This window comes from Diabrotica virgifera, chromosome 3, assembly GCF_917563875.1.
Source record: "Diabrotica virgifera virgifera chromosome 3, PGI_DIABVI_V3a".
Lineage (NCBI taxonomy): Eukaryota > Metazoa > Arthropoda > Insecta > Coleoptera > Chrysomelidae > Diabrotica > Diabrotica virgifera.
Genome location: NC_065445.1, coordinates 53,743,038 through 53,760,651, shown reverse-complemented (window position 1 = coordinate 53,760,651; position 17,614 = coordinate 53,743,038). Strand labels below are relative to the sequence as shown.

At 30.5% G+C, this 17,614-nt stretch overlaps 1 protein-coding gene across 1 annotated transcript in view; it reads left to right on the top strand.

The window, feature by feature from the left end:
* Window positions 1–477: 477 nt before the first annotated feature.
* Window positions 478–17,614, top strand: part of LOC114348999 (uncharacterized) — a 120,295-nt gene continuing 103,158 nt past the window's right edge. Inside the window, exon 1 of the mRNA XM_028299440.2 lies at window positions 478–555. Coding sequence (XP_028155241.2) covers window positions 535–555 — 21 coding nt within the window. The 5' untranslated portion in view covers window positions 478–534. The remainder of the gene's footprint in view (window positions 556–17,614) is intronic.

The following is a 17,614-nucleotide window of genomic DNA, read 5'->3' as shown; positions in this document are numbered from 1 at the left end:
ATTAAAATTTTAAAATAAAAATCGACCTGTTTCAGGATTTATCTTCAGAGTTGCCCATTCTCGAGAAAATGAAATTATTCCAACTCAAACGTCCTCACTGTATGTATTAACATTGCAAAGTGTCCAATTTATCACCCCGTATATCAAAAGATTGATATAAGTACTTGCCGTTACAGTACTAAAGAATTTATTAATACGATTTTTATATATTCTTTTAAATACTCTTAAAATTACTTTCAGCATTACAAAACCGTCGTCGCTATTTCTTAGGATCCCGTGGAATCCAAAATTGCACTCTTACTTAGTCCCACAGTAGTTGACATTCCTTTTTTTCTCATCCGCGGAATCACATCTCATCTGAAAGTGAAATTTCAACAAATTTGTCAACTGGGGCGATACTCATAAGAAAAATATTATTTTATGATATCTAATGCTATAAATAAGAGGGGGACATTAAGCATGGCTGCACTCGTTTTTCAGAAGTGAGAGTGAATTGTTTTCAATCGGGCTAGTTGTTAGACTGAGGCGGGAGAAATGGAGCTTTCGGTGTTAATGGTGAGTTTGTGTTGAGATTATTTTATTTGCCGGAGAATTTAAATACCAGTGTGAACAAATAAACAAATACAGTTTTTGTGACATAGCCGATTTAATTGAATAGTAACTAATTTTTTTACGGGATGGTTTCCGGGGAGGTGGCTGTATACCATGGGTGCGCAAATTTTTTTTTGTGAAAATCCACGAGGAAAATAAAATTCCTGTTGTAGCTGGCTATAAAGCACAAAAATACGAGATCCTTTGTAAAAGATATATTTAAAATTCCCTAAATAAGGGTTACATTAAATCACAGAACGTGTTTTTTTAATCCGAAAACGCTCTGTGATTTAATGTAACCCTTATTTAGGCAATTTTAAATATATCTTCTACAAAGTACCTCGTATTTTTTTTTGAAAAGGCTACAAAATGTTTTTTGTCTATTACCGAAAGCCGCAATATTTGTTATGCAGTTTTGTTTAAACGAAGTTCGCACTTATTTAAGCATACCATTTCCCTCAAATATTATATATTTTTTATTTTATCTATGAATCTATTTCTTTTTTCACATTACTATTAGTTACTTAGATATACAGGGTGTCCCGAAAAGATTGGTCATAAATTATACCACACATTCTGGAGTCAAAAATAGTTCGATTGAACCTAACTTACCTTAGTACAAATGTGCTCATAAAAAAAGTTACAGCCCTTTGAAGTTACAAAATGAAAATCGATTTTTTTCAATATATCGAAAACTATTAAAGATTTTTTATTGAAAATGGATATGTGTCATTCCTATTTCAGGATCATCTTAAAACAAAATTATAGTGAGATTTGTCCACCCCATAAACATTTTATGGGGGTTTTGATCCCTTAAACTCCCTCAAACTTTTGTGTACGTTCCAATTAATTCATTATTGTGGTACCATTACTTAAACACAACGTTTTTAAAACTTTTTTTTAGTATTTTTTCGATAAGCGAGTTTTTATCGAGATGCGGCTTCTTTTTTAATATATTTACATAAAAATTATGGGAGTTTTGTTCCTTTAAACCCCCCAAATGTTTGTGTACGTTCCAATTAAACTATTATTGTGGTACCGTTAGTTAAACACAGTGTTTCTAAAACTTTTTTGCCTCTTAGTCTTTTTTTGATATGTCACCTTTTATCGAGATGTTGCCTCTTTTTCAAAATATACCTAAAAATGTAAATTATAAATACATTTTCAGATTATTAACATGTCTTTAATTATTACATTAACATGTCTTGACTATTAACATGTATTTAACCATATACAAATATGTGGTGGATTCGAAAAATATTCAAAATATGTCGATAAACACTGGCTTATCGAAAAAGTACTAAGAGGCAAAAATGAAAAACAGTGTGTTTAACTAATGGTGCCACACTAGTAATTAAATTGGAACGTACACAAAAGTTTGGGGGGGTTTAAGGGAACAAACCCCCATACAATTTTTATGGGGTACATAAATTTCACTTTAATTTTTATTTAAGATTATATTGCCATAAGAATGCCACATATCCATTTTCAATGAAAAATCTCTAAGAGTTTTCGATATATGAAAAAAAAATTGATTTTCATTTTGTAACTTCAAAGGGCTGTAACTTTTTTTGTGTACACTATTGTATATAGGTAAGTGAGGTTCAATCAACCTATTTTTGACCCCAGAATCTGTGGTATAATTTATGACCAATCTTTTCGGGACACCCTGTATATTTGAAGGTAAATTCCGTGCTTAAATAGGTGCAAACGTTATTTTAACGAAAATAAACAAATTTATGCATTTGAAAAAATCTTTTTCTATGGATGCTATACAATGTACAACTTCTCTCTGTACTTACACACTGTTACAATGTACTTACATACATTCAAAACAAACAATCTCTCACGCAGTGAGAAAAGTCGGCAATTACAGTGAGAAATATTTTTTCTGACGGGGTCTTCACACATATGATCGCCGTTTCCATGGTAACATTCACAATATAGACACAATTATTTTTATCAAACAAAATGTGTTGAAGCAAGACTTACCAGGAATTACCTTTAAAAACGGTTCAAATATAACTGTTAATTATAATTTTAAATAAATAAAGTGTATAAATAAGAATATTAAAATACCTACATGTATATGTATTTTATTTCAATTTATGCATATAATATACCTAAAAGCACCTAAATTATTTAATTGTGAAATTTGAACTCTTGACAAATCCGCATCCATCGAAAAAGTACACTGTACAACACATGAGAAAATGACATATTTCTCCCTCGCTTGATTTGCTGCACAACAGACTTCTGCGCTCGTGAGAAATATATCTTTTTTCTTACTTGTTGTACAATATACTATTTTCTATGGATACTATACAATGTGCAACTTCTCTCACTACTTACATACATTCAAAATAAACAATCTCTCACGCAGTGAGAAATATTTTTTCTGACGGGTTATCCACACATAGTTATGATCGCCGTTTCCATGGTAACATGGACAATACAAACACAATTATTTTTGTCAAACAAAATGTGTTGAAGCAAGACTTACCAGAAATTACCTTTCAAAACCGTTCAAAAATAACTGTTAATTATAATTTTAAATAAATAAAGTAAAAAACTTTAGAGAAAAATCAGAATATTTTTCCTAGCGGATACGCAATGGCTTTCTGGACTATTTTTTATTATTTAATTCTTTCAATTAAAACAAAAACAGTGAAGGGAATATATTGTATATTGTACAACAAGTGAGAAAAAAGACATATTTCTCACGAGCGCAGAAGTTTGTTGGCACGAGCCGAGGCAAGAGGCGAGTGCCGCAAATCAAGCGAGGGAGAAATATGTCATTTTCTCATGTGTTGTACACTGTACTTTTTCTATGGATGCGGTTTTGTCAAGAGTTCAAACTTCAAAATTAAATAATTTAGGTGCTTTTAAGTTTATTATATGCATAAATCGAAATAAAATACATATACATGTAGGTATTTAATATTATTAAAATTTATATTATAAATTTTAAGTCCATATAAATAGTCCAGAAGCCATTGCGTATCCGCTAGGAAAATATTCTGATTTTTCTCTAAAGTTGATAGTTTTTGACATATAAGCGATTAAAAATTTAAAAATTGCGAAATTGGCCATTTTGTCTCTTAAATACTATGTGAACAACTGAAAATTTCAATATTGCCAACGTCGGTAGACATTATGTATTTAAACATCGATTGAGGAAATCCGTAAGAGTTTTTTGCAATACAATATCGAAAACCCCTTTGTCTTTTAATTGCTAATCAAGCGGTCGCTACAATATTTTCAACCGTTGCATGTATACAACATTGTATGTAATATGCGTAAATATATTATGTGCGAAAAAATATTTTGATTCAATTTTGTTCACCATCTTGCTTGAAAAGGTTCCGTATTAACAAATTTGCATCTTGCCATGGTAAAAAATGGGTTGAAAATTTTTTAAACAATTTTTTTAAACTTAAAATGTTTTACGGTTACATATGCAACGGTTGAAAATAGTGTCGCGCCCGCTCGATTAGCAATAATTATTAAAAATAAAGGGGATTTCGATATTGTATTGATTGCAAAAAGCTCTTCGGGATTTCATCAATCGATGCTCATAGAATATGTAAGTACCTTGGTAACATTGAAATTTTCAATTTTTCACATAGTTTTTGAGGGTTAAAAATAGCCCATTTTGCAGTTTTTAAATTTTCAATCGCTTATATCTCGAAAACTATCACATTTAGAGAAAAATCACTTAAGATCTTTCCTATTTGGAATGATCCCAAAAACCAAAAAAAAAATACAAAAATTGCCGATGCAAAAAAATTAGTTTTAGGAAAAAGCGAAAAAAAAAACGTTTAAAAAATTTAAGACTGCTTTTTTATCCTGGCAACATGCAAATTTGTTAAAGGGGACCTTTTCAAGCAAGATGGTGAAAAAAAAATTGAATCCGAATATTTTTCCGCAATTTTATTCGAAACTAATTTCACACAAGATGACATCATTTTCTGAATGTCGTATCCAATAAGGTCAAATGGTCGATATTTTTATACCACATTTGAAAATTTGATGAGGTGTAATTATTACTGCTTGATAGGGCCACTTTATCCATTAGGCAATAAAGGCAGTTGCCTAGGGCGGCACATTATGAGAGGGCGGCAAAAATACTGTACAAAAAATATTTGTATATAAACATTATGGATATAAGTTCTGTCATTAATGAGTATGAAGCTCTTTCAAATTACTTTACCGCAAGGAAGCCAAAAAGTTGTGCCCAAATAAAACATATAAAGAAATAAGAAAAAGAAATTCAATTTGACGTGGGGGCCGATGATGAACTAAACTTTTCAGCTAGGGATGAGATGAAAATCCACACATTCTATGTTATAATCGACACTCTGATGAGAGACCTGAATAGACTTCTGGAATCTTATCGACTTATTTATCATCGTTGTCGTAATATTAACAGATTTGCCAAAATTAAGCAATGAAGAAATTATTTTAAAGAAGCTGAAAATCTGATACAAAATAGAGACGACCAAGATACATCATTCATACATGAATACATTCACTTAAAGGGTCATTGGGATACCACAATAAAATCACCGATTGACATATCTTAATATTTAAAGAAGAGTTAGTGCAGTCACTGAAGGTCGATATGAGCTATTACCACCGATTTCGTTAAACCTCCATCGATTTGCATAAAAATTGGTGAGTGGTTAGAGCATATCTCAAGGAATAAAGGTGATAATATCATATTATGGTGTCAACTTGCGCTTTTACCCTGGGGATGGATGCCGCCTCTTCTCGGGGCTGAAAATTATTTTATTAAAAATAGCCCCATAATTCGATAGAGCGACAAATTCTAAGCATAATTTGTTACATAAAGTTCTTAAAATAAATTAATACTTTTTGAGTTATTAAAGATCAAAGATTTTAATTTTTCGTGAGAAAAATGCATGTTTTTACCGATTTTTCATAAATAAATCAACAACTATAAGATTTTACAAAAAAGTTATTATTACCAAAATTATAGCTAATAGAAAACGAAATAAACTCCTTACAGGAAAAACCTTTTAATGTTAACTAAAAGTGAGTTAGAGGTAACTGAATGTATATTTTTTTCGGCGAGTATCCAAATCTAAGTATTCAAACTTAAATAACGGGAAAATGATACATTTTATAACATAACCTTATTAAATATTTGTCAAAATACTTAGAATTAGAAATATATATCAAATGAGCCCCCGAACAAGTTGATAGCATTAAAATTTATGCACGAAATATTTTTAAAAAATTTATCTTTTAAAAAATTTTCCAAAAAAGTTATTGTTTTTTTTAATAACTCCATTAATTGTTACGATATCAGGTTTACCTAAAAACCATTTGAAAGTTAATTTTAATGGCTATTAAACCACGTTAAATTTAATCTTTTAAACCCCTTACCTTTTTTTTAATAAAACGTTAAATGGCCCCGGTTACGTAACGTTTCTATCTCGCTTATTTTTTAACCTACAGAAATAGTAAAAAGGTAAAATATCTGATACAGAAAAAACTATAATTTGGTCATACATAATATATCACTTTTTACTTATATTGAGTATTTTTGGAGTTATTATCAAAAGAAAATGAAACTTACGATAGGTAATCTTAAAAATTCTGATTGTTTTAAATTACATCTTTTTTTTTTTCAAAAATATGCATTCTAAACTGGTCAAATTGTTGAAATTATTACTTATGCTAATATAAAGAAATTCTTATAAATTATTAGGATTATTATAAATTTTGATTTTTGTGGAAATGGCGTGTTTTATTTTTCAGTTTTTCCTAAAAAGTTCTAAAGAGTTCTCTTATTTTCATCATAACTTACTTAATTGTGATGTTATTAACTTCTACTGGAGCTCATTTGATAGGTACACCGAAGTACTTTGACAAGTGCTTAGCAGGTATATTTTATAAAATGCATCGTTTTCCCGTTATGTAAGCTTGAATACTTAGATTTGAGTACTCGTCGAAAAAATATATATTCAATTACCCATAACTCACTTTGAATTAACACTAGTCTAGCTCTTTAGTGAGTAGTGTATTCAGCTTTTTATTATCTTCAATTTTAGCTTACATTTTTCGAGTTAGCTTAGCTTCAAAAGCTTACATTTTTCGAGTTATACGTGAAAAACAGCTTTAAAACATGCATTTTTTACGAAAAAATAAAATCTTTGATCTTTAAGAACTCAAAAAGTATTAATTTATATTAATATCTTTATGTAACAAATTTTGCTTAGAATTTGTCTCTCTATCGATTAATGGTATTATTTTTTTCACCCCCACGTAAAGTGGTAGTTTTCACCACCACGGTAAAAGCGCAAGTTGGCATCATGCCACCTTTGTTTCTTGAGGTATCCTCTAACTATTCAATAATTTCCATGAAAATCGATGGCGGTTTAACGAAATCGGAGGTGAAAACCTTCAGTGACTGCACTAAGTGGATTGAAAGATATTTTCCCTAATTTTGACATTGCTTTGCACTTATTTGTGCTTCCGAGTTGCCGACGTGTCCGCTGGAAGGTCATTTTCGAAAATGTCAAGAATAAAAAATAATTTCCCATCAAGTATGACGCAAGAACGTGTTAACAATTTGTCGATTTTGTCAAGAACAAAATTTTTTTTTGAAAGTCTTTTTTTGATTAGATGTCTCTGATGTGATCGAACTGGAATGACAATTTTTTCTATTGTAGGTATATAAACCTCGTAGTTTAAATCCATTTTTAGTGTATTCTTATTTAAATAAAAATTTCTGCATTTTTTTTTCCGCAAAAATGATACTTGTTTGAAGGGCGGCTGCTAGAGAATTGCCTAGGGCGTCAATTGACCTAAACGCGGCCCTGCTGCTTGAAATTATTTTTATATCATAGGTTATCCACAGTTTAGTGAAAAAACAACCTCCATCTAGTAACTTTTGAAGAAAGAGACATATTATAATATCCTAGTATCGAATTTGCTCCGATTTCATTAATTTAGCCATCATTTGCATATATATTTATAGGCAAATAATCCTAGTGAATTGTACATAAATCACCGGCATACGCACGAGATAATTTCTTGTCTTCTCTGCAAGTAATGATTGATGAGATCAAAAGGTTGAATTACGTATAGGGTCATTCAAATCACTCAATTTTGGAGCAAAAAAGTTTTGGACCTCCGATTTGTCTGAAAATTGGTATATAGCTTCTGCGGGACGCAAAAATAAGATATTTAAGGTAAAAAATCTTCTTCTTCTTTTTTTTCTCAAAATGTTATTTTATGCGATTTTACAGTGATTTGGTGTTTATTTATACAAATTTGCATTTTCTATCGTAAAGTATCAATGGAAAACATAATATTTTAATAGAAGGGACTCAAAAATGTCATTATATGGCATTATAACAAGTTACTTTGATTCAAAACAAGCTTTTGATCAAATGTTATAGTGTAGAAAACGTTAAAATACCGTTTTTTACATTTTTCTCCATTCCCAAAAAACATCATAATCGATATAAGATAACATCATAAATAAGATATTTAAGGTAAAAAATCTTCTTCTTCTTTTTTTCTCAAAATGTTATTTTATGCGATTTTACAGTGATTTGGTGTTTATTTATACAAATTTGCATTTTCTATCGTAAAGTATCAATGGAAAACATAATATTTTAATAGAAGGGACTCAAAAATGTCATTATATGGCATTATAACAAGTTACTTTGATTCAAAACAAGCTTTTGATCAAATGTTATAGTGTAGAAAACGTTAAAATACCGTTTTTTACATTTTTCTCCATTCCCAAAAAAACATCATAATCGATTTGGCCGAAAATTTGCCCACAGATAGACAAAACATAGGACTTTAAGTGGTGAGAAGGATTTGAATTATATTACAATACCAAAAAAGTTACATGCAATATTATAGTCAAAAATATAGGCGGCTACTGTAAGTACAATTAACTCGAAAATATCGACCTCACGACAAAAATTGTTAAAAAGAAATTGTAATAATTGTAAATACGATTTATTTGGAACAATTTCAGTTCCTACCATTTTTGTCGAAAAGTTAAAAATGGCGGAGATATTGAGCAAAACAGGTTCTCCTTTAAAATTAAGATGGCGGCTAACGTAACGGAGGAATTCATTCGTGATTTTAAATTTAGGCTACTATTGACTCCCCTAAAGATCAGAAAAATAAAATTTTGGACAGCTCGGCATTCAAGGTCAAATGCTATCCCGACTGGACTAATATATACTTTTGAGTCTGATATTACTGCATGTAACTTTTTTGGTATTGTAATATAATTCAAATCCTTCTAACTACTTAAAGTAGTATTTGGATATCTGTGGGCAAATTTTCAGCCCAATCGATGATGATGTATTTTGGGAATGGAGGAAAATGTAAAAAACGGTATTTTAACGTTTTTTACACTATAAAATTTGATCAGAAACTTGTTTTGATTCAAAATAACTTGTTATAATGCCATATAATGACATTTTTGAGTCCTTTCTATTAAAATATTATGTTTTTCATTGATACTTTACGACGGAAAATGCAAATTTGTTTAAATAAACACCAAACCACAGTAAAATCGCATAAAATAACATTTTTAGAAAAAAAGAAGAAGAAGATTTTTTGACCTTAAATATCTTATTTTTACGTCCCGCAGAAGCTATATACCAATTTTTAGACAAATCGTAGATCCAAAATTTTTTGCCTGAGTGATTTGACATGGAATGTACAGTCGGAAAAATGAAAGAATACCCATGAACGAACATATAAAACACGCTGTATTTTCCTGTCACCGTGTCACAAAGAAAATTGCCCAGCGCAAGTACATGTAATAATAATTATTACATACACTTGCGCTGGCCAATTTTTTGTATGACACGGTGACAGGAAAATACAGCGTGTTTTATATGTTCGTTCATGGGTATTCTTTCATTTTTCCGACGTACCTATAACATACTGGCAAAGTAGACGAGGCGTTAATATTTCTGTTCGTATGTTTTTCATCATATTTATTATACGTCAACATTTTTTAATCATCTGCCTATAATATTATGCCGAACTTTTATTTTATTATTTTTTTCTTCTTTTTTGACTTTTTTTATTATCACTTGATTCCTGGAAACATATTTTTAAACGCTTTTATTTAGTTCAATAGATTGCGTCAAATCTTTGGATGTTAATTTGACTACCTTTTCTTCCATGCAAATGAATGAAAATTTGCAGACATATGCATTCGCGGGAACAATACACGAATAGACAACAAAAAAATTTTGTTTATGTTTATTAATTGTTTAAATAAAAAAAAACGATTTTAATGGAAAAAGGCCTAAACTCTCTTGTTTTTTACAATGTAGAAACTTGGAAACTTTTACGGATTGTAGCTAATGATACAACCTATACATAATTTCACTTTTTACGTTAATTGTTTACGTTATGCGTCATAAATAAACAATAAAGTTTTAAATTTTGAACACTCATCTACAGTAGAACCCCGATTATCCGTGTGCGGATTATCCGGGCTGTGGATTAACCATGCTATGATTTTTTATTACTTAAATTGCATTTTTGAGGTTTTATCAAAATAGCGTCACTGTGAATCACTCTACGGAAACTATGCGCGGAGAGGGAGACTCATAATGAAAGATTTATTTTTTCTGTTGTTTTTTTATGGTAGGGCTATATGTATGGATATACGTACATATGTATTACAATAAGAAATAAATGTTCGGATTATCCGTGCTTTTCAATTATCCGTGCCAACGTCCGGTCCCGAGGAGCACGGATAATCGGGGTTCTACTGTATTTGTTTATACAGTACGATGCAAATGAAAGGAATAAATTCGTTATTTCGTAAAAAGGCGTCTTTAAGGAAAAATCCCGAAAGAGGTCGATTTTTATTTTTAAATTACGATATTTTGGCATATATGTCATACTAGTGACGTCATCCATCTGGGCGCGATGACGTAATGGATGATTTTTTTAAATGAGAATAGGGGACATGCGATAGCTCATTTGAAAGGTCATTCAATTCTTTATTCAATAATATAAAAATTTATATAATTATTTGTACAAGGTGTCCAAAAATAATTTTAATTAAATTATTTGACAAAAAAGAAGAATGTATGTAATTTATTTAACTCAGAATACATTTTACAGTTGCCCGTAAACAGAAAAAATGTGTATTTCAGAAATAAACATTGCTTTTCGATTAAATTAAATATTCAAGCCAGCTCCCGCCAGCCACCTGCCTCTTGGAAGTTTTAACATTCAATTTAAGCGAAAAGCAATGATTATTTGTGATATAAACATTTTTGTCTGGTTTCTGACAGCAGTAAAATGTATTTTAATTTAAATTTAATAAGTTATACACATTCTTCTTTTTTTAAACGCTTTTCTTTAGTTCAATAATTTGCGCAAAACTTTAGAGGTTAATTTGCCTGCCTTTTCTTCAATGCAAATGAATGAAAATTTACAGACATATGCATTCGCGGGAACAATACACGAATAGTCAATAAAAAAATGTGTTGTATGTTTAATAATTGTTTAAATAAAAAAAAAACGATTTTAATGGAAAATGCTTAAATTCTCTTGTTTTTTACAATGTAGAAATTTGAAATTTTTACGGATTGTAGCTAATGATATGAACTATACATAATTTCACTTTTTACGTTAATTGTTTACGTTATGCTTCACAAATAAACAATGAAGTTTCAAATTTTTTGCCGATTCCGACTACTTTTTATGTTTGTACATCATATTTTAATAAACATGACGATATATTTTAATGTTTGAAAAGTATAAGACTAAAAAGTAAAAAATAAAAAAATATGAAAAAAAAATTTTTAGGAAACGCTTTTCTTTAGTTCCGAGTGACTAAAATTAAAAATATTAAAAAATCAACTAAAAAGCAAAAAATAAAAAAAAAATTGAAAAAATCCAACAAATTCGTTAAAGAAAAGCGTGGGGCGAAAACCGCTTATTCGATGAAGACGCGCCATGCTTTTCTTTGACGAATGTGTTGGATTTTTTCAATTTTTTTTATTTTTTGCTTTTTAGTTGGTTTTTTAATATTTTTAATTTTAGTCACTCGGAACTAAAGAAAAGCGTTTCCTAAAAATTTTTTTTCATATTTTTTTATTACTTTTACGGTTTACCTTTTTTTAGCTTTACTATAATCTTGTCGGTGTGTACTTATTAGGCCTGAATCCCGCGTACGAAAAAAGTTGATTAATAGCAAGCTGAAAATTTGTTAATAGCTTAACGGTGTCTAGTCGGACAAACTTTGATGTACAGGAATACTGGAACAGGGGAAGATTTAATTGTGGAATAGGTTACAGGTTTCGAGCGTCAGACTACGAAAACGTCCCCATGTATTTTGTCGGACAGAACTTCCAATTGACTTGTTACCCTTTCATTAAACTCTCATGCAAAAATCAGACTACTATTTACCACCAATATAATTCCTGTCATTTGACTTGTTCTACGTGTCGGATTTATTAAAATCCCCAACATATTTGTCGGACAAACATCATTTCATATATTATATAAATATGGTTTGCTGTTGAATGAATTTAAAAACAACCTACTAGTTTTCACAATCATAAACTTGTCAGGATGACACGTTCCACAATTAAAATCACGTTCCACAATTAAAACTTCCCCTGTTCCAGTGCTTCCATACATCAAAGTTTGTTCGACTAGATACCGTTAAGGCTATGGGTACATAATTCGCAAATATTGTACGTGTATCCCTACTTTTTCTGTCTTTACACGGCAAATTACGTGTAGTAAAATTCACACTGGTATGGATATGTAAACATTACCAGAATGTCATTCTACTTGAAAATGTCATCATTAATTTAAAGAGATGGGTTTTGAATGTTCTTGGATAACTGTTATTTTTATAATTGCAAATTATTAATTCAGTTAATAAATGTTAATTTTTTCACTATGTATTCAGTGATTGTAATAATTTATTTGTAAAACAAAGACTAATACTCAATAGAGAAAAGAGGAAAAGTGTTAAAGTGATTTTTTAATAATATATTGTTATGGACCGCTTACAATTTTGAACATCTTTAACAACAAAATACTTGGATTACAAAATATATTAACCTGATGTATTCTCTGCCTGGATCTTATACAAATAATACACAATAAATAACTTTTTAAATGTTCACGTCTTAAATCAATTATTTATCAATAATATTTAATCAATAACTCAACATATTCCCGATGCAATCTCAAATATTTAAAATTGTCACTGATTGTCAGTGTCTGACTGACAATATATGCTGACAATATTATATTCGGCTGAGTGCGTTGTAAGACAAAGATAGATTTGGAAAATATTACCACGGCATTGTGTTCATTTTTTTCGAATCCTGAAAAAAACAATAAATATTTTTGAAAAATTTAAACGCAGAATGAAAGACTAAATTATTACCGAGGGCCGAAAGTCCCTTAGAATAAATAAAAAGTTTATTTTGAATGATATATTTGAAATTAAAAATCACACTAAATTTTCTCTTAGTTTTTCACCCCTGTAATTTATTAAAATAAATATTATAGAAGTTCTCAGGGACTTTCGGCCCTCGCTAATAACGTAATCTTTCATTCTGCGTTTAAATTTTTCAAAAATACTTATTAGTTTTCTCAGGATTCGAAAAAAATGAATCCCCATTTGAATACCATTGTAGCCGAAAATACGTACCGATCCTCTTAAGGTATTAACAAATTGTCAGCTTGCTATTAATCAACTTTTTTTTGGTACGCGGGATCCAGGCCTAATAATCTTGTCGTTGTGTACTTATTATGTTTTTCAATATTTTTATAATATCTATAATCTATAACGTTCTACTAGCCTATCGTTTAATTTAATTTAATTTCCAATAGGTTTTCATTGTTTAAAAATCTTTTGCCTGTGATAATTCGTTTTACAATCTTGTGTAAGTAAGTATAAGTAGGTACATACTGTTGCGCATCCACCAAAATTTCAATTTTTAGTTTCGACAAAAATACGAGGCATTTGAAATACATATGCCTAAAAGAGGTGAAGCTAAACTTTCACGTTCAAACAATCTAAAATGTTCAAAACTTATTTTCGATTGCACAGTACGTTTTTCGAAACTACACAACTTTAGCTACAAATTGAACCCAATGCCGTCTTCGTGGAAGCATTTCTCGTGACGCGAGCGAGATCGTTTCTAATGTGAAAATTTAAATTCAACGTCTTTTGGGCGTATTTCAAATGCCTTATATTTGTTAGGTTTACGCTCTGAAAATCGAAATTCCACTGAGACCGGTCAATGGAGGTGATAAATTTTATTGATCTCATGAGAATCGTAAAAAATGGCAAAAAGTGCGCAACGCTTGTTTATTTAATAGCTTTATAGACAATCATTTGATTTGGGGCCAAATATGAAAATTGCACTCTCAACTTTAAAAACGCATTTTGATTTTTATCGATAGGACACTTTTATCAAAATATATCGATTTTTTACCGTTGAGTTGATACTGTACTGACATTCAAAATCTTACATTGGCGTAACTGACATTCAAAATCGCCGGTCGCTTCAAGCGATGTTTCTGAAAAAACAGAGAAAAATTGTACGGCGTACAGATTCTTGGTAAATCCGTTTTCCGTTCCCCCCTACGAGATGGTTTTTGGGAGAAACCTGGCGGTACGAGTGGCAAACTTTTTGCGTCTTTTTAGGGTCATAAAATTGACATTCTTAGCAAAATTCAGCTTGTTCTCTGTTAGAGATCAAATCTTTGATGACTGAACTATATAAACATACGGGTACATTTTTTTTTAAACAGAAGCTGTTGCTAGGCAAATCCGCTTGGAGTATCAGGAAAATTATTTTCTTTTTCTGTTTATAAAATTGTGCAGTGAAATCTTTATATTCATTTCTATTTTTAGTTTGGTTAGCCTCATAACATAGGTACTAATACTTTTTCCACCTACCTCTACCGAAAGTATACTTTTCCGGACCTGATTGTAGGGAGCAAAGTTCCTCCCTAGGGAGGAAAAGTAAAAGTGACGTCATGGTATTTCATTCATGAAATATAACTTATTGACGCCCTGTACAATATCTATTTTCTATTACGTAAGTATCTATACATTTTAACATTTATTTAAAAACACTCTGTATTTTGCAGAATGGTAAAAAACAGTAAATTTTTATTCTGATTTAACAATGTTTACATTAATAATTTGACAGTTGACAGTTATATTATACCTACTTGTTAGTTTTAGTTCTAATAAAATTTGTTGGTTAGTTACATAAATAAATTAAGTAAAAATGAAAAAATTACTTGTTATTTGAGGAAGGTGGAAAAACCATATGTATAACATGGGAGTAAAGTGCCTTTTCCTCCCTTGAATGATTACTGCCCTCCGCTACGCGTCGGGCAGTAAACTTCATTCTCGGTAGGAAAACTAGCACTTTCCTCCCTTGTTATACAAATAGCTATTTCAAGACTCCCTTTGATTGTTCTTATTTTTATTTTATAATTATTGTTATCAGTTGAGTCACATAAAACATAAATATTGACAAGTCATCTACTTTAAAATGTATAATAGGTATATGCCTGAATTGTGAATAGGAATGAGTCAGGTAAAATTAAATTATTAGAATATTTTTTTTCCAAACAACAAAAACAATGTTTTTGTTTAATTTATTAATGTTTTGTATTTTGATTTCCGATTTCCGAAATGGAAATCGAAACGTCAAAATATACTTAATTGTAAAGTGAAATTGTGACTTATTCCCAACAAAAATAATAATTGTAAATTGCATTAAGATGTCACAAGAAAATAGTTTCAGAATCGTTCAGAAGAAAAAAATTGTGGATAGTAGTTACAGTTACTGTCAAAAACGCTCACTTCCCTGAGATATATCTTGTATAGAAATTTTTCTTTGGAAAATTGAAATTCTTGTTTTTATGTTTGGGAACAACATAGTAGATAGAACAAAATCCTATCCTTATAAAAACTTGAAAACGTCAGATTAAGAAAGAACAGTGTACACATGCGCGAGTCACTAAGTTTCACAAAAAAGCGAATATTTCGCGAAATAAACGTCAGATCGAAAAACTGAAAAATACGTTTTCAATATTTTTCAAAAATCAATCCAATGATACCAAACACGATCCCCACGGAGGAGAAATGTGTGTAACTTTAAAATTTTAAATCAGAAGCCCCATTTTTTATTGCAGATTTGGATTTTTTACGGAAAAATAAGTAACTTTTTTCGAATTATGGATAGAGGACTCTACAATCGGAAAAAACGATTTTTGGAAATGGAAAATGAAAAATCCCCACTAAAATGGAAAACTTAACTTTTTTTGGTTTTAGGACCTAATCTTCACAACCCAATAGGTCCCCATGACGCTTTAGTAACTGCAAATTTAGCAGCGAAGCCTCCCCTATTAACCCTTGCAACTTGCAGGACCAACCTTTTATTAGAAACAATGAGGGCCAAGGGGGGCCAATAAATGTCCACACATAAATGCATCAAAAACATGTTTCTTTATTCAAACTAATTTAAAAAATAACACTTTTACAAATACAAAAATTATTCCCAGATGTTAATGGACCAGTTAAAAGATAATAATTTATAATTTACCCGGAGTCTTCGGCTTCAGTGAAATTGGCATCATCGTAAGATACAGAAATATTTGAAAAACCAATACAGAAGTAAAAACTTCGAGATGTATTCTGGTATAAAATCGTTTATTTAAAACTATAAAATGTCATCGATTGCAGAACGTTTTCGTTCTAAACAGAACATCTTCAGTGCATCCTGCCGAGTATTTTGAAACTAGCACACTGTAAATAGTGTTAACATCATCATATATGGTTTACATAATGTAATATGTTAAAATGTTATGACTACAAGTCGATGTTAATGGATAAAGTGGAACACATGCTAAAAGGGTGCCATGGTTCCCTGCTCGAAGATGCTAGGTACTTGCCAATTCAATGGGCACAGACCAACTCTTGACCAACAGTTCACTCCACTCCATACTCATAATAAATATCATATCTAAACTCTAAACACTCACTTTTTTAGCTTCTTTGACTGCAAAATCTTTGATCAAATTTTTAAAGTCTAAGGCTTGAAAAAGCTCAGCATTTGAAACAAAACTAGCCAAACTAGACAATCTAGAATCTTCGTCAGAAGTCGAGTTACTCAAGTAGTTTTTGATTCTTTTCAACACGCTGAATGATCTTTCTCCAGATGCATTAGATGTCATCATGCATAGTAGAATGCGCAAAGCCGTGTCCATATTCGGAAATAATGTTGTTAACTGTTTTTCATGAATGATTTTCAGATACTCCAAAAGTGTATATCTCGGAGGCTTGGTAATCTTGTTGTCATGAGGTTCTCTTTCTTCATCAAATATACATTCAACAAAGCCTTTGAACTGTACACACTCTTCTCCAAGTCCACCATCTATGTTGATTCGATACTTTTAGTCAAAATAGAAACTTTTACCCTGATTTCTTCATTGGAAATTGACGATAAGTTGTTTAAAAATCCAAATTCTTTATTAAAACTGAAATAAACTTGGGATATTTTATTCAGTTCTGAATAAAGCGTGTCAATTACAACATTGAATGTATTAATCTTTAAGTCTTCTTTGCCATTAAAGTGGGGTTCAGTGGATTCATCTTTTTTGTCTTAGCCTGGGAAAGCTTTTCTTTTCGGGCGTCTTTTTATTTCAAGGATATAGGTTTCATTTCTATACAACTCTTTTTCTCTTTTTTTTTCATAGGAATCAAAGTTAACTCTCAGACTCAATGCGTACTCCTTTAGAGATTTGTATGTTGCAAGTCACATTCAAGTCTGTAGCAGCTTTTGCAATGTTTTGCTACTCTTGTCAAAACGTTGTAAAATGTCGTTGGTACGACGGATGTAGTAGAATAGCCATTCTCTTATTTGAAAAAAAATTTACTGATTTCAATTAAATTAGTAAAAGTTTTTTTACAAAACGCTGCAGCCCCCTGTTGCTTGCG